Here is a 22,198-nt window from a genome sequence, read left to right as displayed (position 1 = left end):
TGCCATTTTCACTTTGCAATATGCACTATGTGCTAATGTCACGACGCGGACTGGGGAAGGTCCAGCGTGGGGGCAAACGCACAACTTAACAGGAGTAAAACTACGACAAACAAGGGGTACACCGGGGACACTTTAACAATGGTGAGCCCTAGTGAGAGGGAAGATGGACACCTTCTTCATTTACCTACCACTGTACCCTTAACTCCTAGCCAGTCGCCAACCTGTCGCCGAGCAGAAACTTAAAACCCTGAGTGACCCTACAATAGTCCTGGCTAGGGAGTGGATAGGTAAGGATCACTAGACCCACCGCTGCACTGAAACAATACACCAGGGAAGGAAGACAGACAGGGGGGAAGATGAACTGCTGCAGTCAGACCCAAGACAGCAGCCACCAAGGCAACTTCAAGAGAGGGTTCAACCAGTTGCTTTCACCTGGTAGCAGAGGGTACATAAAGGGACTAGTCCAAACTGGAAGCACCTGAGATCGTAATGAGACTGCTTGCTGACAGGGAATACTGACATGTGGTGAATGCTAATAATCATCTCTTTTGTGTGGTATCAAGCGATTTAGGCCCGTTTCACACGTCAGTGAAAAACACTGATGTTTTTCACTGGCGTGTAAAACACGCACATGTCCCTCCATGTGCCGTGAATCACGGCACACGTGGGTTGTCTAAGTGCAATCTGGGCTCTGTTCTCCGTGGCCCGTGATTGCACTTACAGATTAACTCACCTGTGCCCGCTCCCGCTCTCCATGGTGCTGATCACTCCCGCGGTGCAGCATCCGGCCGGCGCTGACCCCCGCAGCAGCTGCTTCCGGGTCGGCTGTGTCGTGCATCATGAATATGCGCGACAGTAATCAGCCGGCTCAGAAGCAGCAGGGAGAACAGGCTGCAGAGAGCGCGGCTGAAGCCGGGTGAGTAAGGGTATGTGCGCACGTTGCTTTTTACCTGCTTTTTACCTGCTTTTTTGCTGCTTTTTCTTCTGCGCTGTTTAATGCCAAAATGGATGTGTTCTTCTATTCAAGCAAAGTCTATGGGAATTTGGGTTTCTTGTTCACACTATGTTGTTCAAAATGCTGCCTTTTTGTGGCAGAACTTTGGTCAAAAACTCAGCTTTTCAAAGAAGCAACATGTCAATTGTTTTTGCCATTTGGGTTTTGCACTGCAAAGCTGAGTTTTTGACCAAAGTTCTGCCACAAAAAGGCAGCATTTTGAACAACATAGTGTGAACAAGAAACCCAAATTCCCATAGACTTTGCTTGAATAGAAGAACACATCCATTTTGGCATTAAACAGCGCAGAAGAAAAAGCAGCAAAAAAGCAGGTAAAAAGCAGGTAAAAAGCAACGTGCGCACATACCCTTAAACTGTTTTTTATTTTAGAAGCACGTTTTTTTCTGGCACGTGTTTCACGGACCACACCACTGCGTGGTCCGTGGGACATCAGTGATGCCAGAAAAAAATGGACATGTCTCCGTGCGGCAATCAGGCACACGCGGGTACGCCGCACGGAGACACGTGCAGTGAAAAATCACTGACGTGTGAGCAGACCCATTGATTATAATAGGTCTGCGTATGTCAGTGATTCTGGTACGTTTAAAAAAAAGCACAAACGTACCAGAATCACTGACGTGTGAAAGGGGCCTAAATCATAGGATTTTGGGAACTAACTAATATAGACAAAAACTTACTACAGACAATAATATATCTCCTAAAATCCTCTCTCCAGCTCGCACTCCACCCCAACAGTCTTCATTGTGAATGATTTAGTAATGAGTGGTGACACATCTGTGGGCTATTAGAGTATGTGGCTATAAGCACGCCCCGGTACTTTGACTGACGGCCATCTCTGCACTGAGCCAGCTGTCTCTCAAAATATGGTGGTGTGCTTAACCCCTTACTGCCAAAATTTCTTCAAATTCCGGACCAGGCCACATTTTTCAATTTTAACTAATGTCACTTTATGTTGTAATAACTCTGAAATGCTTCAACATATCTCAGTGATTCTAAGATTATTTTTCAGTGACACGTTGGTCTTCTGGTTCTGCGGGACCAAGAGAGGGACACACTAGAGGGCCCAATTATCTGGAAGAGGTGCAGTAAGCGATGGGGGAAGATGCCTAATGACAAGGCCCTGGGGTCAGATGGCCTGCCATTAGAATTCTATTAGCATTTTAAGGTTATGTGTGAAAGTTACAGATTTGGCGCAGACATTTTCTGCATGACATCTGGCAGGAAAATGCATCAAAAATACATTTTTTAAATGAAGTCAATGGGTGGAAGGGTTAAAAAAAACGCAGGAAAAAAAAATAAACTGACATTGCAGATTATTGGTGACCAAATGACTCAGGTTAGGATTAAGTAGGAGGAGGATATGGGTAGTATTTCTACAGAGGAATGGGAAGCAGTGCTGGAGTCTCCAGGGGTGCTTTCAATAAACACGACGCAAAGAAGATCTCAACTGTTCCTAATTCATTGAGTCTATAGAACCCCGAAGGTACTGTATAAAATGGGCCTTATGGCAGATGACTGTTGTCTGCATTACGGGGGAGAAAATGTGGACTTGATGCATATGTTGTGGACTTGCTTGAGACTTTGAGACTGATGAAGTTGTGGGGGAGGAGTCGGTAGATTAATAGCGGGTGTGCTTAAGATACAAACTATGCTTAGTGCACAAACCTGTGTGTTAAGTTTAACAGGGGAGGTGGGTGGTTTCCCCAGGCACGGCTTTCTATTGCTAAAATACTCTACCACACTAGAAAATCCATAGCCCTATATTGGCAATCAGACCTCCTTGTGTAGAAGAAGTGGTCCAAGCTCTCAACTCTACTATTTTAATGGAAAAAAAAAATTATATCAAGATGGGGGGAGACTGGTAAATGTGGTAAAGTGTGGGGAGTACGGATTAGAAACATCCTTTTTTAAGTGAGTGGAGTTCGGGGAAGGGTTTAAATAGAAATAAAAAAAAAATTATATTCTCTTTCCTGTATTTCAGCTTCTACTGTTTATATTTGAGTATAAAAGAAAAAGTAAAGATTGAAGAAAAAAAATAAAAAATAATAAAAAAAAAATAATTACACTCAGCTCTCACTGCACATGGAATGGCAATTTGTCTTAAAAAGAAAGGCGCACCATATGGATTATATCTTTCTTCCTATGATTTGATTTTATACGTTGTCAGCACATTCTAAATACGCCGTTGTTTGTCTTTGCAGTTTAGAGATCTGGGCAGGTAAAGTTCAGAATCTTCTAATTCTAGGGTGTAACATGGATCATTTGGGGTCTTGCAAAAACTTGTCTCAGTAATGCCCAAAGTAATGGGGACAGTTTTGGGTGAAAGAGCATGTATTCATTTAGGAGACTATTTCTTCATTGTAATATGGCTGGACTACACTGCAGATAAAGCAGCCAGCCGGTGACTAAAAGAATCTGTGACTTCTCTGGATTTACTGGTCACTACTCACCTGGGTAGTTATATGTAGGAATCTCCTCTTTACCCTGCTCATTACCCCTCACATATGTCTCTGTAGTATTAATATGGGTCAGATCTTCACCCTGAAACAAATATTGTAAAAGTCACAGACAGATGGAGAAATCACATCTATGATCAGCTCTAATCCTGCCATCTCCACCGCTCTCATTACACAAGTATAACACATATAATACTGGAGGATAAAACAAGACTGAGCACAAAACCTTCACAGCCGTCTACACATCATAGGGAGATTTCGTGACACCTTCTCTCCATCTACCTGATGATCCTGAGGAACATTGGGATCTTCTTGTTTACAGTCCTGTGGGAGAAGAGGATGGGGACATCTCTCTGGTGTTGTCCTCTCACTGGATAAAACTGAAGGAAACACATACAGGGACTGAATTCATTCTTTACATACAGATAATTATAGTTCATGTGTATTTAGTGCTGTCTATTACCTGGTGGTGTGAGGGGCTGGGGAACATAAATCATGACATCCTTGTACAGATCTTTGTGTCGTTCTAAATACTCCCACTCCTCCATGGAGAAATGGACGGCGATATCCTGACACCGTATAGGAACCTGACACATACAATGATACCATCATCCCCCGATCCCTTTATAGCGTTACTGAACAATGTCCCAGCAGTGTCACCTCTCCAGTCAGCAGCTCAATAATTTTGTAGGCGAGGTCTAGGATCTTCTGGTCATCGATATCCTCATGTATCTTGGGGTGAGGTGGAGGCCCCGTGAATGGGCTCAGGGGGCTTCCCAATCCCTCAGACACAGGGGCCTGACAGCGCTCACTAGAGGTCTTCTTCACTACTGTGTAATCCTGGTTATGGAGAGACACATTAATAAACCTCACTACAGACATTTCCAGAGTCCTCACCTCTCCAGTTCTGTCCATCTGTTATTCCCATATATAATAATGATGTAATGTGACATCATCAGAATCTCACCTCTCCATTAAGCCAATTTAGGATCTCCAGGGTGAGGCGTAATATCCTCTCCACCATCTTGTCGTTCTCCTTGTACAAATCTTTGTGTCCTTCTAAATACTCCCACTCCTCCATGGAGAAATAGATGATGATATCCTGACACCTTATAGGAACCTGAAACATACAATGATACCGTCAACCACAGATCCCTTCAGTGTAAAGGGTGCTTTACACGCTGCGATATCGGTACCGATATCGCCAGCGAGCGTACCCGCCCTCGGCGGTTGTGCATCATGAGCAAATCGCTGCATGTGGCGCACAACATCGCTTACACCCGTCACACGGACTTACCTTCCATGCGACGTCGCTGTGGCCAGCGAACCGCCTCCTTTCTAAGGGCGCGGTTCGTGCGGCTTCATAGCGATGTCACACGGCAGCCGTCCGATAGAAGCGGAGATGAGCAGGACGAACATCCCGCCCACCTCCTTCCTTCCTCATTGCCGGCGGCCGCAGGTACGATGTAGTTCATCATTCCTGCGGTGTCACACATAGCGATGTGTGCTGCCACAGAAACGACGAACAACAACGTACCTGCAACAGCAACGATATTTGGGAAAGGAACGACGCGTCAACGATCAACGATAAGGTGAGTAATTTTGATCGTTAACGGTCGTTCGTGCGTTTCACACGCAACAACGTCGCTAACGAGGCCGGATGTGCGTCACAAATTCCGTTACCCCAACGCCATCTTGTTAGCGATGTCATTGCGTGTAAAGCGGCCTTTACTGTATAATGTCCCAGCAGAGTCACCTCTCCAGTCAGCAGCTCAATCATCTTGTATGTGAGTTCTAGGATCTTCTGGTCATTGATGTCCTCATGTATCAGGGGGTGAGGTGGAGGCCCCGTGATTGGGCTCAGTGGTCTTCCCCATCCCTCAGACACAGGGTCCTGACAGCGCTCACTAGAGGTCTTCTTCACTACTGTGTAATCCTGGTTATGGAGAGACACAGTAATAAATCTCACTACAGACATTTCCAGAGTCCTCACCTCTCCAGTTCTGTCCATCTGTTATTCCCATAGATAAGAATGATGTAATGTGACGTCATCAGAATCTCTCACCTCTCCAGTAAGCCGGAAGAGGATCTCTAGGGTGAGGTCTAATATCCTCTTCTCCATCTTGTCCCTGTCCATATCCATCCTTGATGGGGCAATCAGGAAAATTATCTTATATAGAAGATTTCCACTGATGAGGATCAAATAGGGACCTTAATAAGAAGAGGGAAAATCAAAATTATCCCGTGTACTAAGACAATTACTGGAGATAGTAAGGGGAAACATATGAGGAAACAGAACGTGTAGCTGTTATATTCTTGGATCGTATTAACTGGAATATCATAAACATCGGCTACTCGCTGCACTCGTCATTCAGATCTGATAGTAGAGAAGACTCCGCTTCTCACACGTCCACTCAATTACCGCAAAGGCTGTAATGAACTTAATGGCCCTCTCAGCCACATTACACATAAAAATAAACAACAAAAAAGTGGAAAAAAAAAAAGTTATCAGTGTTTGCAAAAACATAAATATAACATTCTCGATTCTTGATGGCAGAGAGAAACCATCTTCCATATATCTAATGAAAGGGTAAAAAGCTGTGGAAAAAAAAGCGCAAATAGGGTCTTACCCCAATATACACGGGGTGAATTCAATGAGCAGTCCTACTCACCAGATGGAGTTGTGAGAGTCACAACTACTGTACAAGCATGAATATCCTGATCACGGCAGCAGTACCCCAGGAGTAAGATTACTGGGGTACTTACTTATCAGTTGAATTACACCACAGCTGCCGCAAATATTGCAGGATACCTACTGGAGCCCGTATGGATCCAGAAAACAGTTAAGTTTGGTGGTGGAGAGATCATGGTCTGGGGTTACATTCAGTATGGGGGTGTGCGAAACATTTGCAAGGTAGAAGGCAATATCAATAGCCTAAGGCTATGTGCGCACTAGAACTGTGAAGTTTCTCAAGAAAATTTCTTCGCTCTAATAGAAGCGGGGTCTGGGGGTGAGAGCTCCAGATGGGGGGCAGGGGGCGGAGCCTGCATGATTAGAGTGGACGGGAGGAAACATTGCCACGCCTACCACCCTGGAAGGAGCCCGTACATTCTAGGCTCAACTTCACCTGCAGAGCCGCACACTAGATATATGTATGCTCTTAGGCTCTGTGCGCACTAGAAATGAGAAGTTTCTCAAGAAAATTTCTTGAGAAACTTCTTGGAGTGAAAGATTTCCGGACCTCCGGAAAAAATCCGCGACAAATCCGCATGCGGATTTGCCGCGGAATAGCCGCGATTTACCCGCGGGTGGTTCCCTGCGGATTTTTGCAGGCTGTACTGCCGAAATCCGCAGGGTACCTGCGGAAATAATGGACATGTTCATTTTCTCAAGAAAGTTTCTTGAGAAATTCTTCTCAAGGAAATTTCTTGAGAAAAATCCGCACAAGTGCGCACAGCTTTTTTTTTTTTCCATAGAAATTGCTGGGAAATGTCTGCACAAAGATTGCAGACATTTCTCAAGAAATTTCCGCGGCAAATCCGCGGGTAAATCCGCGGGTAAAAAGCTCTAGTGCGCACAGAGCCTAAAATATCAAGAAGTATTAGCTACCTCTTACATTCCCAATCATAAAAGGGGTCAAATTCTGCAGCAGGATGGTGCTCCATCTCATACATCCATCTCTACAACAAAGTTCCTCTTGGCAAAGAAGATCAAGGTGCTCAAGGACTGGCCAGCCCAGTCACCTGACATAAACATCATTGAGCATGTTTGGGGTAGGATGAAAGAGGAAGCTTGAAAGACAAAACCAAAGAATCTAGATGAACTCTGGGAGAGATGTAAGACTGCGTTCTTTGATATTCCTGATGACTTCATCAATAAATTGTATGAATAATTGTTGAACCTCATGGATGCAGTCCTTCAAGCGCATGGAAGTCAAACAAAATATTAAATATGGCTCTAATAGCACCACAACTTCATTCACCAATGTTATGAAACATATCTGCAATACTATTGTGTGGACTGAGGATTTCGATTGCGTTAGGGCAATGACAACCAGAGACAGATTCTTGGTGCAAAGAAGTTTTATAATATGCAACCAACAATATGTACACAGAACAGAACATAAACACAGTTTATACCTGCCAGGTTCAGAGCAAAGGGGAATTCCCGGGACCGCGCATCGGACTCCCCCAGGGAGGCCACCAAGAGCGAACCCCTATACAGGGGCTGTTTGGCGATCACCCCAGAAGGCCTAAATGCGCAGCAGCCGGGACACGAAAGGGCAACAGGTTATAGTCCAAAAATGTCTGTACGGGTTGTGGAACGCTGGTCCTAGGGTGGATGTGTACCGGAAGGGACCAGGCACAAGCGCCAACCAGAGACGGCAGACAGAGTCCGGGACCAGCAAGGCCACAGCTCGATGAGACCAGGTGGAGTCCAGGGCCGGTGTCAGGTGATTCACCAGGATCCAAAATAACAACCAGGAAATGAGAGCAGCGGGGCAGGAGTAGACAGGAAGCAGTATACTCAAGCAACTAGACTAAGCTTAGGGATGGGCTTTTAAACAGATGAACAGGAAGTAGGGCAACAGAACAGAAAACTCCATGTTAACAAAGGGCAAGATCCTTCAGAAGCAAACTGGAAATCCCGGAACTCTGACAATATCTTTGTATTAGAAGTTAATTATTTGTTTGAATTTCATATTACTTTCTGTGGGCGACAAAACCATTGTCTTGCCAAAATCTGATCTTTCTGTGTTCATTAAATGAGCAATATTTCAGTTTTGCAGCAACTTTATTTTCATAACCTAAACCAAATTTGGAGGGTTTCGGCTTTCAAAAGAGTAATTTATAAAACAAATGGATGAATTTAAAGTCAGGTTATAAGCTTTTATTTACATAACGTGGATAAGTGATAGAACTTCTGTCAGGGACTGTAAATGATCATAATAGCCGGGGGAATAACCATGGTTTTCTACAATAATATTAAAAACATAAAGAATATTAAAAAGAAAAAAAAAAAGGCAAATACAGTGACACTGAAGAAAAAGATGTCCCCAAAATGTCTTCATTTTAGGCCCCCTTCACACGTCAGTGAAAAACACACGTTTTTTACTGACGTGATAAAGGTGTGTATGTCCTTCTGTGCGCCGTAGTTTTGGCACACATTTGATCTCCGTGTGCTATACGTGATAATACACGGAGATCAGACACCTATACTCGCTGCTGTCCATGGTGCTGAAGTCTCCCGCGATGCTGTCTCCGGCCGCCGCTGTCTCCCCTCTGCAGCTACTTTCGGGTTGGTGCTGCAGTGCATATTCATGAGCATAGTTAGCAGGCTTGGAAGCAGGAGACAGCAGCGGCTGAAGAAAGTATCGCTAGAGAAGGTGAGTATAGAAAAGCTTTTTATTTTAAATGTACATGTCTCTGGTACGTGTTGCATGGATCACACCATTGTGTGGTCCATAGGATATCAGTGATGCCGGAAAAACGGACATGTCTCTGTGGGGAACACACAGATACACCGCACGGAAACACGTCAGTGAGAAATCACTGATATGTGCACAGACCCATTGATTTTAATGGGTCTGTGTATGTTTGTGATTCTGGTACGTATAAAAACTGCAACATACTTACCAGAATCACTGACAGTGCATGGACTCTTTCACACGACTGTGCATGACACACGCATTTTGCATGGTCCGTGGTGGTGTAGGTGCATATGTGTGTGCGTGTTCAGTGTGTACTCTCAGTATGCTATCCATGTGACATCCGCATAGCACACGAACAGCATGAATTCTATACTCACTTGTCCATAGTGCTGCTGCTTCCGGTCCTCGGTGCAGTGAGTATGCAATGAGCATAATGCGCGGGGGTCGGAAGCAAGTGATAGCAGCGCTGGAGACATCAGCAGTGGAGACAGGTGAGTATAGAAAAGCATTTTATCTCACAGACACGTGGTTTCTCCAGTACGTGTCACACTGATGTCACATGGAGCACATCAGTGTGCGGTGCCGTGTGACACCCGTGCTGCCAGAGAAAATACGGACTTGTCTATGTGTGGAGCACACAGACAAACGTATGCTCCACACGAACACACAGTCCATGGGAAAATACACACGTGTGCGCAAACGTATTGATTTTAATGGGTCTACGTGTGCCCGTCTCTCCAGCACATGTGAAAACGGACCTCACACCTTGACGTGTAAAGGAGGCCTACAGCTCAGACAGCAGATAACGGCCCCTCATACATCTATAGCCCCTGACGATCGCCGGATCCACCAGACTGGGGAAACTGCTCCAGGAGGTCGGGACTGTGTCCTGGGGTCACAAATCTGCAGCAGGAATGGGGGGTGGGGGTGTGTGGGAGGATTTATATATTAGGTGGTGGGGAGGGTCGTCTGTATCTAAGAGGGGACAAAAACCTTACGATTTATCGAAATCAGCAAGCGAAAAACACCAAGAAACTCTCAGAGCTGAAGGGGTTAATGCCCCCAGTAATGGGGACTCTCCACATACCTCCTCCTGCAGAGCCGCACACTAGATATATGGCTGCTCTGTGCTTCCAGGACCTGTGATGATGTCACATGGAGGGGAGGAGTCAGGGGTCACATGGTCAGCTCCTCAGTGTATGCAGGACTCTGCTGTGCTGGGTGTCATGGTGGTGGTGTGTGGGGTCAGGAGGAATTTAGGCTACATTCACACGACCGTTCTGTTTTTGTGGTTCGCAAAAAACGGTCCTGTTTTTCCATGGATGCATCCGTGTGACAACTGCATCCGTCCCGTGCCATTCCATATACGGTCCGTGTGTCATCCATGTGACTTCCAAGTTTTTTTGCAGAAAGCAAAAAAATGGAAGTAGAGTGACATACAGACCAGGGTATCTGTCCAGATGATGATCCCCATATAAGGTCTATGGGGAACAGAATCCAGCACAAAGGGCTACATACTCACCAATCACCAACGCGGCTGTCACACTGCTGCCGCAGCAGTTCTTTGTTCTTCCCGAGCCGGCCGCTCATTAGGCTCATTTCATATTCACTGCCTCCCTGCTCACCTGCGTCTGTGATTGGTTGCAGTTAGACAAGCCCCCACGCTGTACTGTACTGTACCATCCAGCAATCGTTCCCTCCATGTTTTGGAAGCGTGTGTGATTTGCTCCTCCTGCACCTGTGATGCCTCCACCTAGTTGGGGGCTTAGCTGTATCCTGCCAGAGTAGTAGTTATTGGCCTAGGTAATGTACAGCTGCAGCTCCATCTTTGCTGTAAGTAATGATATTTATTCGTTTTTTTTTGCTTTTTTATATTATATATAGTGTAGGGACCTACAAGCAGGGTCAGACTGGGGTGTGAGGGGCCTACCAGGGAAATTGCCTCTGGAAGCCCACACTATAGCTGCCATAAAAATTTTTATTATTGTAGTTAATAATGGAATCTATTATTTACAGTCAGTCGCAGTTTTTCTTACACACAGACATTGTTTGGCCTAGGAAAACCACCGAATCCATCAGCCAAACAATATTCAAAGAGAAGCAAAAAGGCGGAATGGTGGCTCAGTGGTTAGCACTACAGCCTTGCAGTACTGGGTTCCTGGGTTTTAATCTACGCAGGACCACATCTGCAAGGAGTTTGTATGTTCTCACCGTGGTTGCGTGAGTTTCCTCCAGGTTCTCCGGTTTCCTCCCACATTCAAAGACTGATAGGGATCATATGTTGTTGTATACTTACGTCGTTGTGAGCCGAGTCTTCAGAGAGGGGTGGCATATACAGAGCCTACAAGTAGTATTCAACCCCCTGCAGATTTAGCAGGTTTACACATTCGGAATTAACTTGGCATTGTGACATTTGGACTGTAGATCAGCCTGGAAGTGTGAAATGCACTGCAGCAAAAAAGAATGTTATTTCTTTTTTTTTTTTTTTTTTTTTAAATTGTGAAAAGTTTATTCAGAGGGTCATTTATTATTCAACCCCTCAAACCACCAGAATTCTGTTTGGTTCCCCTAAAGTATTAAGAAGTATTTCAGGCACAAAGAACAATGAGCTTCACATGTTTGGAGTAATTATCTCTTTTTCCAGCCTTTTCTGACTAATTAAGACCCTCCCCAAACTTGTGAACAGCACTCATACTTGGTCAACATGGGAAAGACAAAGGAGCATTCCAAGGCCATCAGGGACAAGATTGTGGAGGGTCACAAGGCTGGCAAGGGGTACAAAACCCTTTCCAAGGAGTTGGGCCTACCTGTCTCCACTGTTGGGAGCATCATCCGGAAGTGGAAGGCTTATGGAACTACTGTTAGCCTTCCACGGCCTGGACAGCCTTTGAAAGTTTCCACCTGTGCCGAGGCCAGGCTTGTCCGAAGAGTCAAGGCTAACCCAAGGACAACAAGGAAGGAGCTCCGGGCAGATCTCATGGCCGTGGGGACATTGGTTTCAGTCAATACCATAAGTAACGTACTCCACCGCAATGGTCTCCGTTCCAGATGAGCCCGTAAGGTACCTTTACTTTCAAAGCGTCATGTCAAGGCTCGTCTACAGTTTGCTCATGATCACTTGGAGGACTCTGAGACAGACTGGTTCAAGGTTCTCTGGTCTGATGAGACCAAGATCGAGATCTTTGGTGCCAACCACACACGTGACGTTTGGAGACTGGATGGCACTGCATACGACCCCAAGAATACCATCCCTACAGTCAAGCATGGTGATGGCAGCATCATGCTGTGGGGCTGTTTCTCAGCCAAGGGGCCTGGCCATCTGGTCCGCATCCATGGGAAGATGGATAGCACAGCCTACCTGGAGATTTTGGCCAAGAACCTCCGCTCCTCCATCAAGGATCTTAAGATGGGTCGTCATTTCATCTTCCAACAAGACAACGACCCAAAGCACACAGCCAAGAAAACCAAGGCCTGGTTCAAGAGGGAAAAAAATCAAGGTGTTGCAGTGGCCTAGTCAGTCTCCTGACCTTAACCCAATTGAAAACCTGTGGAAGGAGCTCAAGATTAAAGTCCACATGAGACACCCAAAGAACCTAGATAACATGGAGAAGATCTACATGGAGGAGTGGGCCAAGATAACTCCAGAGACCTGTGCCGGCCTGATCAGGTCTTATAAAAGACGATTATTAGCTGTAATTGCAAACAAGGGTTATTCCACAAAATATTAAATCTAGGGGTTGAATAATAATTGACCCACACTTTTATGTTGAAAATTTATTAAAATTTAACTGAGCAACATAACTTGTTGGTTTGTAAGATTTATGCATCTGTTAATAAATCCTGCTCTTGTTTGAAGTTTGCAGGCTCTAACTTATTTGCATCTTATCAAACCTGCTAAATCTGCAGGGGGTTGAAGACTACTTGTAGGCACTGTAGTTTCGACAATTAAATAAAATGCTATCCAGCATCTTCAGATGGAAAAGTTTACTAAAATTAATCCCCCTCTGCCCCCATCTATCCACCATATATGGAAAACCCCTATAAAAGTCAGTATGTGGTGAAGCATTATCCTCCATACACTCTTCCATGTGGAGAGACTGGTGAATATTAGTCTTCTCTTTCCACTGTCACACATTACATAATTATCAGTAATGATCGGCCCCCAGTGTCTGTACTGGATGTGATCAGTCATTCTGTGGGGACAGAGGCCTATAAAAGCCTCACTATGGTTTACAAACTAGTTTTACATGTTGGATAAACCCTTTATTAGTCCTGTGTATTCTGACAATACTGCTCTATAGGCAGATCATGTTTGTTTGTTTTTTTTTATATATAGAGTATTTATACTGAGGCCCCTCCTATACTGTCATCATATATAGATGAGTAATTACATATAGCCTAAGATAATGACACTGACACTGGGGGTACAGGATAATGACACTGACACTGGGGGTACAGGATAATGACACTAGGGGTACAGGATAACAACACTGACACTGGGGGTACAGGATAATGACACTGACACTGGAGGTACAGGATATGACACTGACACTGGAGGTACAGGAATGACACTGACACTGGGGGTACAGGATAATGACACTGACACTAGGGATACAGGATAATGACACTGGGGGTACAGGATAACAACACTGACACTGGGGGTACAGGATAATTACTCTGGACACTCGGTTCTTTTCCTCAGCACCCAGCTTTTCTATATTCTGGGTGATGAAGAAAAGACCCTTTTTCTCTCAGCCCAGCACCCAGCTTTCCCATGATATCAGAGAATGGGAAAGCTGGGAGCTGAGGACAAGATGGATATCAGAATATAGAAAGGCTCGGTGATGAGGAAAAGAGCCGCTTTCCCTCAGCTCAGCACCCAGCTTTCCCAATCCAATCCCATGCTCTGACTGCTGATATCCCTCTTTCCCTAATCCCTACTGATATATGGTTACTGTGTGGCGTTCACGCACATCACACAGCAGGGACTAATGCACACACCCAGCACCCCCAAATCACACAGACCCTGCACCTCCCAAATCACACACACCCAGCACCGTCATGCCCTGCATATCTCAGACAGACTGGCTGTACCCCAAATTATTCCCCTCTCAAGCACACAGAAGCCCCATGTCCCACACACACGCAGTATCCCTTAACACCCTTGTGTCACAGTCTAGCCCCTCATATGACACTCATCTTGCACCCCCCCCATGCCCCTCTCATCCCTCTTTTAGGCTACTTTCACACATCAGGTTTTTCCATCAGGCACAATCCGGAAAAAAACGGGAAAAAAAAAGGATCCGATACCGCATCTGTTTTATCCCCATAAATTTGCATTGTTACCGGATTGTGCCTGATGGCTTTGCGTTGCATCCGTTTTTTCCGGATGCGGCAAAATTAATTAATGCGGCAGCCGGATGGAACGTTTCATGTAACTTTTTTGGCCCCTTAAAAAAACCGCATTGCGCCGAATTCGGCGCGATACGGCGTGTTTTACAATGGAAGCCTATGGACGCCGGATCCGGCGTAATTCGGCAAAAAACGGATGCGGCTGCCAGATCCGTTTTTGTAAACTGAGCATGCTCCAATGTTTTGAAAAAATGGATCCAGAAAAAAAAACCTGACAAAACGGATGCAAAAAACGGATGCAAAACGGATCCAACGGATCCGTTTTTTACATATCCAGCATAACGGATCCGTTAAAACAACGGATCTGGTGGATACGGTTTTTACATTTTTTGCCGGATCCGTTGCATCAGGAAAAGAAGGGAATTTTGTTTACTTACCGTAAATTCCTTTTCTTCTAGCTCTAATTGGGAGACCCAGACAATTGGGTGTATAGCTACTGCCTCCGGAGGCCACACAAAGTATTACACTTAAAAGTGTAAGGCCCCTCCCCTTCTGCCTATACACCCCCCGTGGGATCACGGGCTCCTCAGTTTTAGTGCAAAAGCAAGAAGGAGGAAAGCCAATAAACTGGTTTAAGCAAATTCAATCCGAAGGAATATCGGAGAACTGAAACCATTCAACATGAACAACATGTGTATACAAAAAAACAGGGGCGGGTGCTGGGTCTCCCAATTAGAGCTAGAAGAAAAGGAATTTACGGTAAGTAAACAAAATTCCCTTCTTCTTTGTCGCTCTATTGGGAGACCCAGACAATTGGGATGTCCAAAAGCAATCCCTGGGTGGGTAAAATAATACCTCGTAATAGAGCCGTAAAACGGCCCCTTTCTACAGGTGGGCAACCGCCTAATACCTATAATTAAGACACAGGAATCTAAATTGCTTGCAAAAAGTGAAACAATTATTTTTATTATTAAAGCAAAGTACATTTACATTGTAATTAGTGACATTTCACAAAAGGACCATAGTTTAGTGAAAAAGATGGAGGGAAAATAGTATAGCCACACTAATAGTTCATGTGGTGATGCACCCCGAGTAGGCAGAAACCCTTTTAATTTTACCAATTTATTAAATGCCAGTTGAGACCAAACGACTACATTGTCAGGGGAATACTATCTATGAGATTAAACCCATGTATTCGGATCTCATCAAACATATGTGCCAACCGACCTGTTGGGGTCGAGTAATAACACTAATTATATGTGGATGTGACCACCCTCAATCCGGCAATGCAATTGAGAGCTACACACAATCACCCTAAGAACCATATGCCGAAAGTATACAAAGGGTTAATTTGTTGTGATCTATAGTGACACTATTTATATGTGGATGTAAACACCCTCAATCCTACAGTTAGATTGAGAGCTGCACAAAAACCCCAAGAGGCATATGCCCCAGGTAAATAATGGGTTAATTGGTGTATCACCCCTGAGTTGAAATTACTCCAGGTCACACGTAAGTATATTCTTAAATATCAATAATAAGGTCAGAAGACACATTAAACCTGCAATAAACCTGCAATACAGACGATTTGGTCTTTACCTGAAGTCATGTTTAGTGATGGCTAGAGGGTTTCCACGTGGTCGGGGTCCGTCACCAGTGACTCTGCCTCAACGCGCGTTTCACCGCTTCGGTTTCGTCAGGAGGCTTGTGTATTGAAAAGTGATGTCCCCTCTTATAGATCCCCCGATCAGGTACAGGTGTGCACGGACGGTCAGCTGTTATGGACGCGCCCACCGACATGATGCAGATCCCGCGAGCCCGTCGCCAGTCGAGCGCGTCACACGCCGCATGACCGCTTACGTGCGGTCAGCGGTCATGTGACACGGAGCCAGCAACCGCCAACCGCCGCCTGAAGGACTCGTCTGCCTATGATGGCATCCGCCGAAGCATAGGTATGCACCTGACAGAGTTTCGTGAAAATGTGGAGGCTGGACCAGGTAGCCGCCTGACACACAAGCTGAGCCGTAGCCTGGTGCCTGAAGCCCAGGACGCATCCACCGCTCTGGTAGAATGGACCTTCAGCCCTGAGGGAACCGTAAGCCCAGCAGAACGATAAGCTAGAGAATTGGTTCCTTGAACCACCGAGCCAGTCTTGATTTGGAAGTCTGCAACCCTTTACGCTGGCTAGCGACAAGGACAAGAGTGCTTCCGAGCGGCGCAGGGACGCCGTACGATCGATGAAGAGTCTGAGTGCTCTCACCAGATCTAATCAAGTGCAAATCCTTTTCACATTGGTGAACTGGATGAAGACAAACAGAGGGTACGGATACCCTGATTGAGATGAAAGGGGGGATTCCACCTTAGGGAGAAATTCCGGAACCGGACGCAAAACCCCTTGACCTGGTGAGACACCGGGAAGGGGACTTTGCACGACAATGCTGCCCCGACAGACACTCTCCGAAGTGAAGTGACTGCCCCTAGGAAAACCACTTTCTGCGAAAGGCGTGAGAGAGAAAAATCCCTCATAGGCTCGAATGGTGGTTTCTGCAGAACCATCAGCACCCTGTTCAAATCACAGGGTTCTAACAGTCGTTTGTAAGGAAGGACTAAGCGGCAAACCCCCTGCAGGAACGTGCGTACCTGAGGTAGTCTTGCTAGGCGCTTCTGAAAAAAATACAGAGAGCGCTGAGATTTGTCCCTTAAGGGAACCGAGCGACAAACCTTTTTCCAACCGAATTGCAGGAAGGAAAGAAAGTAGGCAAGGCAATTGGCCAGGGAGAAACTCCCTGAGCAGAGGACCAAGATAAGAATATCTTCCACGTTCTGTGGTAGATCTTGGCAGATGTGTGTTTTCTGGCCTGTCTCATAGTGGTAATGACCCCTTGAGATAACCCTGCAGATGCTAGGATCCAGGACTCAATGGCCACTCCATCAGGTTGAGGGTCGCAGAATTCAGAAGGAAAAAACGACCCTTGAGACAGCAAGTCTGGTCGGTCTGATAGTTCCCCCGGTTGGCCTACCGTGAGATGCCACAGATCCGGGCACCACGACCTCGTTGGCCATTTTGGAGCGACGAGGATGGCGCGGCGGCAGTCGAACCTGATCTTGCGTAACACTCTGGGCAACAGTGCCAGAGGTGGGAACGCATAAGGGAGTTGAAACTGCGACCAATCCTGAACGAAGGCGTCTGCCGCCAGAGCTCTGTGATCGTGAGACCGCGCCATGAATGCCGGGACCTTGTTGTTGTGCTGAGACGCCATTAGGTCGACGTCCGGCATCCCCCAGCGGCAACAGATCTCCTGAACCACGTCCGGGTGAAGGGACCATTCCCCTGCATCCATGCCCTGGCGACTGAGAAAGTCTGCTTCCCAGTTTTCTACGCTCGGGATGTGAACTGCGGATATGGTGGGTGCTGTGGCTTCCACCCACAGCAGAATCCGCCGGACTTCCTGGAAGGCTTGCCGACTGCGTGTCCCACCTTGGTGGTTGATGTAAGCCACCGCTGTGGAGTTGTCCGACTGAATTCGGATCTGCCTGCCTTCCAGCCACTGCTGGAACGCTTTTAGGGCAAGATACACTGCCCTGATCTCCAGAACATTGATCTGAAGTGAGGACTCTTGCTGAGTCCACGTACCCTGAGCCCTGTGGTGGAGAAAGATCGCTCCCCACCCTGACCGACTCGCGTCCGTCGTGACCACCGCCCAGGATGGGGTTAGGCAAGATTTCCCTTTCGATAATGAGGTGGGAAGAAGCCACCACCGAAGGGAAGCTTTGGTTGCTTGAGAGAGGGAGCCGTTCCTGTCTAGGGACGTCGGCATCCTGTCCCACTTGCGTAGGATGTCCCATTGAAGAGGACGCAGGTGAAACTGCGCGAAAGGGACTGCTTCCATTGCTGCCACCATCTTCCCCAGGAAGTGCATGAGGCGCCTCAAGGGGTGTGACCGACCTTGAAGGAGTGATTGTACCCCTGTCTGTAGTGAACACTGTTTGTCCAGCGGAAGCTTCACTATCGCTGGAAGAGTAAGAAACTCCATGCCAAGATATGTCAGCGATTGGACCGGTGTCAGATTTGACTTTGGAAAATTGATGATCCACCTGAAACTCTGTAGAATCTCCAGAGTAACGTTGAGGCTGTGTTGGCATGCCTCTTGAGAGGGTGCCTTGACCAGCAGATCGTCTAAGTAGGGTAACACTGAGTGACCCTGAGAGTGGAGGACCGCAACTACTGTAGCCATGACCTTGGTGAAAACCCTTGGGGCTGTCGCCAGGCCGAACGGCAGTGCCGCGAACTGAAGGTGTTCGTCTCCTATGGCGAAGCGCAAGAAGCGCTGATGCTCTGGAGCAATTGGTACGTGGAGATAAGCATCCTGATATCGATCGATGCTAGGAAATCTCCTTGGGACATTGAGGCGATGACGGAGCGGAGGGATTCCATCCGGAACCGCCTGGTCCTTACGTGTTTGTTGAGCAGTTTTAGGTCCAAAACAGGACAGAAGGACCCGTCCTTCTTTGGAACCACAAACAGGTTGGAGTAGAAACCGTGACCCTGTTGCTGAAGAGGAACCGGGACCACCACTCCTTCTGCCTTCAGAATGCCCACCGCCTGCAGCAGAGCCTTGGCTCGCTCGGGAGGTGGAGATGTTCTGAAGAATCGAGTCGGAGGACGAGAGCTGAACTCTATCCTGTAACAGTGAGACAAAATGTCTCTCACCCAACGGTCTTTTACTTGTGGCAGCCAGGTGTCGCAAAAGCGGGAGAGCCTGCCACCGACCGAGGATGCGGTGTGAGGAGGCCGTAAGTCATGAGGAAGCCGCCTTGGTAGCGGCGCCTCCGGCGGTCTTTTTAGGGCGTGATTTAGACCGCCACGCGTCGGAGTTCCTCTGATCCTTCTGAGGCCTTTTGGACGAGGAGAATTGGACCTGCCTGCGCCCCGCAAGGACCGAAACCTCGACTGTCCCCTCCTCTGTTGGGGTATGATCGGTTTAGCCTGAGGAAAGGATGTATCCTTTCCCTTGGATTGTTTGATGATTTCATCCAGTCGCTCACCAAACAAGCGGTCGCCAGAGAATGGCAAACTGGTTAGGCACTTTTTGGAAGCAGAATCTGCCTTCCATTCCCGCAACCACAAGGCTCTGCGTATTACCACTGAATTGTCGGACGCAACCGCCTTCCGGCTCGCCGAGTCCAGGACAGCATTAATGGCGTATGACGCAAACGCTGACGTTTGAGATGTTAAAGACGCAGCCTGCGACGCAGACATACGTGTGACTGCCTTAATTTGCGCTTGAGCCGCTGAGACCGCTTGGAGCGCCCAGACGGCTGCGAAAGCTGGAGCAAAGACACGGCAATAGCTTCATAGATGGATTTCAACCAGAGCTCCATCTGTCTGTCAGTGGCATCTTTGAGTGAAGCCATATCTTCCACTGCAACTAAGGATTTAGCCGCTGGAGATAGGAGGTCCACATTGGAACACTGAACCCAGCCCTTGACAACGTCAAAAGGGAAGAGATAACGTGTATCCTTAAGGCGTTTGGAAAAAACGATATCTGGACAAGCCTGGTGGTTCTGGACTGCCTCCCTGAAGTCAGAGTGATCCAGAAAGCGTACTCAATGTACGCTTGGGGAACCTGAAACGGAACTTCTCCTGCTGAGAAGCTGACTCCTCAGGCGTAATTGGAGCTGAGGGAGAAATAACCAACATATGATTGATGGACGCCGTAAGATCGTTCACTACGGTGTCACAATCAGGTGTATCCAGGTAGAGAACGTTCTCAGGATCAGAATCCTGATCAGATACCTCCGCCTTATCATAGAGAGAGTCCCCATGCTGAGACCCTGAATGATGCGGTGACGTCGAGGGATGCTCCCAGCGAGGTCGCTTAGGGGGTCTGGGACTGCGGTCCGAGTCAGACCCCTCACCCTGGGATCCCTGAGACACTCCAGGAGCACCTTGTTGTACCAACTGGGGGGGGGGGGACCAGGGGCAATGAATCAACAGAGCCCATGGTCTGAGGGACCGGTCTGGACTGCAAGGCTTCTAGTATCTTAGCCATAGTCTCAGAAAGCCTGAAGTAAATACTGCAAACTCCGTCCCCATCACCTGGACCATTAGCAGAGACTCCGGCTGAGTAAGTTCCACAAGGGCCGTGCATTGCACCCAATTGGGGTCCGTGGAACCTGCGGGCAGTATAGCCGTACATGCTGTACAGGCTGCATAGAAAACCTGTGCTTCTGCACCCTTGTTTTTCACAGACGATAAGCTGTTATCTCCCCCGAACAATCAAGGAGGGTATATAGCCAAAATACAAAAATGCGACCGAACAGTGCAATGTATAGCGTACAAGCATATATCTATATGTGCATTTCGGCACTAGTGGGGTCAGCACCACAGGTGCTGCTTACCGCCCGCTCACAGCGGTTGTGTGACCACCAGAATCCCTGCCAGGGTCTTCCCAAACTTGTCTCTTTTCTCAGTCACAGAAAAAACTGACATGAATGGCTGCCGGCGTCCTGTGTAGAGGAGGAGGCCGTGGGCGTGCCCCAGAAAGTGCGGGAATCCGGTTTCACACTGTGTACAGTGAGAGGGGTGGAGTATGCAAAGCATGCTCCATCTCTCAGCGCTGCCATGCTGTGCAGTGTCACGCCCTTACCCTGACTGGCAGGCCAGTGGGCGGTAACGAAGTGAGAGTAGGCCGCAAAAGCCGGGGACTAGAGTGATAAGCGCGGCCCGGCATATAAGCCCTGGTCGGCGCGGAAGTCCCCGGCGCACCACAAGTCCCAGCCGCGCCTGAGATAAAAATGGCAGCGGCGGTTAGCGCAGCAGTCCCCCAATACTCTAACACACCCAGCACGCTGTAGTGTGCGATGGCACCAGTGCGGGCAGCGCCGCCATCCCTGGCGCACTAACACACCCAGCAGTGCTGCCGTGTGTCTGTGCGCGGTCCCCTTTATGGGGACACAGAGTACCTCAACGTAGCAGGGCCATGTCCCTGAGGATACTCAGCTCCATGTCCAGCAGATTCCCAGGGGCTGTGGATGGAGCACGGCCTCAGTGCCTGGAGACCGATAAGATCCCACTTCACCCAGAGCCCTAAGGGGATGAGGAAGGAAAGCAGCATGTGGGCTCCAGCCTCCGTACCCGCAATGGGTACCTCAACCTTAACAAACACCGCCGACAAAAGTGGGGTGAGAAGGGAGCATGCTGGGGGCCCTAGTATGGGCCCTCTTTTCTTCCATCCGACCTAGTCAGCAGCTGCTGCTGACTAAACAGTGGAGCTATGCGTGGATGTCTGACCTCCTTCGCACAAAGCATGAAAACTGAGGAGCCCGTGATCCCACGGGGGGTGTATAGGCAGAAGGGGAGGGGCCTTACACTTTTAAGTGTAATACTTTGTGTGGCCTCCGGAGGCAGTAGCTATACACCCAATTGTCTGGGTCTCCCAATAGAGCGACAAAGAAAAAAGGATTGTGCCTGAATGCAGAAAACTGATGTGTGAAAGTAGCCTTACCGGCTACATATTCCTCAGTCGGCATCTCCTGCCTGGCTCCTCCCACACGGTCACATGGGCATGAGTCATTGCAGGTCCTGGCTGCAAATCCACTAGATGCTGTTTTTTGTTTTCAGAAGCAGCTTGTGTTCTGCCCCTGCTGCGCTCGGAGCTCATAAGCTCCCCTCCTGGTCAGGACTGCCCCCTCATGTAGCTACTGGTGCTGTCATAATCTGACTACTGCCTGCAGTGCATACAGTGTGATCACCTGCGGCAGTGGCCCGACGGTCTAAGGAGCCGCAGCCGCAGGTCATTGTAATACACCCAGCGGGGGCCCTGCAGGCTGCCGGGGACAGCTTAGTTTGAAAAGAAGGTCAGGGCCTACTGGGGGTTTCCCCGCTACGCCAGACCGACGCTGCCTACAAGCATGAAGTTCCCCGTGACGAGGGTTGTAGG

The 22,198-nt window shown here is 47.7% G+C and overlaps 2 protein-coding genes across 2 annotated transcripts in view; both read right to left on the bottom strand.

The window, feature by feature from the left end:
* Window positions 1-10,039, bottom strand: part of LOC142312121 (uncharacterized) — a 73,083-nt gene extending 63,044 nt beyond the window's left edge. Inside the window, exon 1 of the mRNA XM_075351007.1 lies at window positions 9,991-10,039. The gene's annotated coding sequence lies outside the window, so the exon portion shown is untranslated. The remainder of the gene's footprint in view (window positions 1-9,990) is intronic.
* LOC142312168 (uncharacterized) overlaps window positions 1-22,198 on the bottom strand; it is a 78,073-nt gene that overhangs the window by 5,890 nt on the left and 49,985 nt on the right. The window contains exons 7-11 of the mRNA XM_075351071.1: window positions 5,537-5,660; window positions 5,228-5,407; window positions 3,935-4,058; window positions 3,754-3,851; window positions 3,466-3,556 (exon numbers count right to left, since the gene is read on the bottom strand). Coding sequence (XP_075207186.1) covers window positions 3,466-3,556; window positions 3,754-3,851; window positions 3,935-4,058; window positions 5,228-5,407; window positions 5,537-5,660 — 617 coding nt within the window. The remainder of the gene's footprint in view (window positions 1-3,465; window positions 3,557-3,753; window positions 3,852-3,934; window positions 4,059-5,227; window positions 5,408-5,536; window positions 5,661-22,198) is intronic.

The sequence above is a fragment of the Anomaloglossus baeobatrachus genome, chromosome 5 (assembly GCF_048569485.1).
Source record: "Anomaloglossus baeobatrachus isolate aAnoBae1 chromosome 5, aAnoBae1.hap1, whole genome shotgun sequence".
Lineage (NCBI taxonomy): Eukaryota > Metazoa > Chordata > Amphibia > Anura > Aromobatidae > Anomaloglossus > Anomaloglossus baeobatrachus.
The sequence above is the reverse complement of the archived record's forward strand: the minus strand, read 5'-3'. Positions and strand labels throughout refer to the sequence as shown.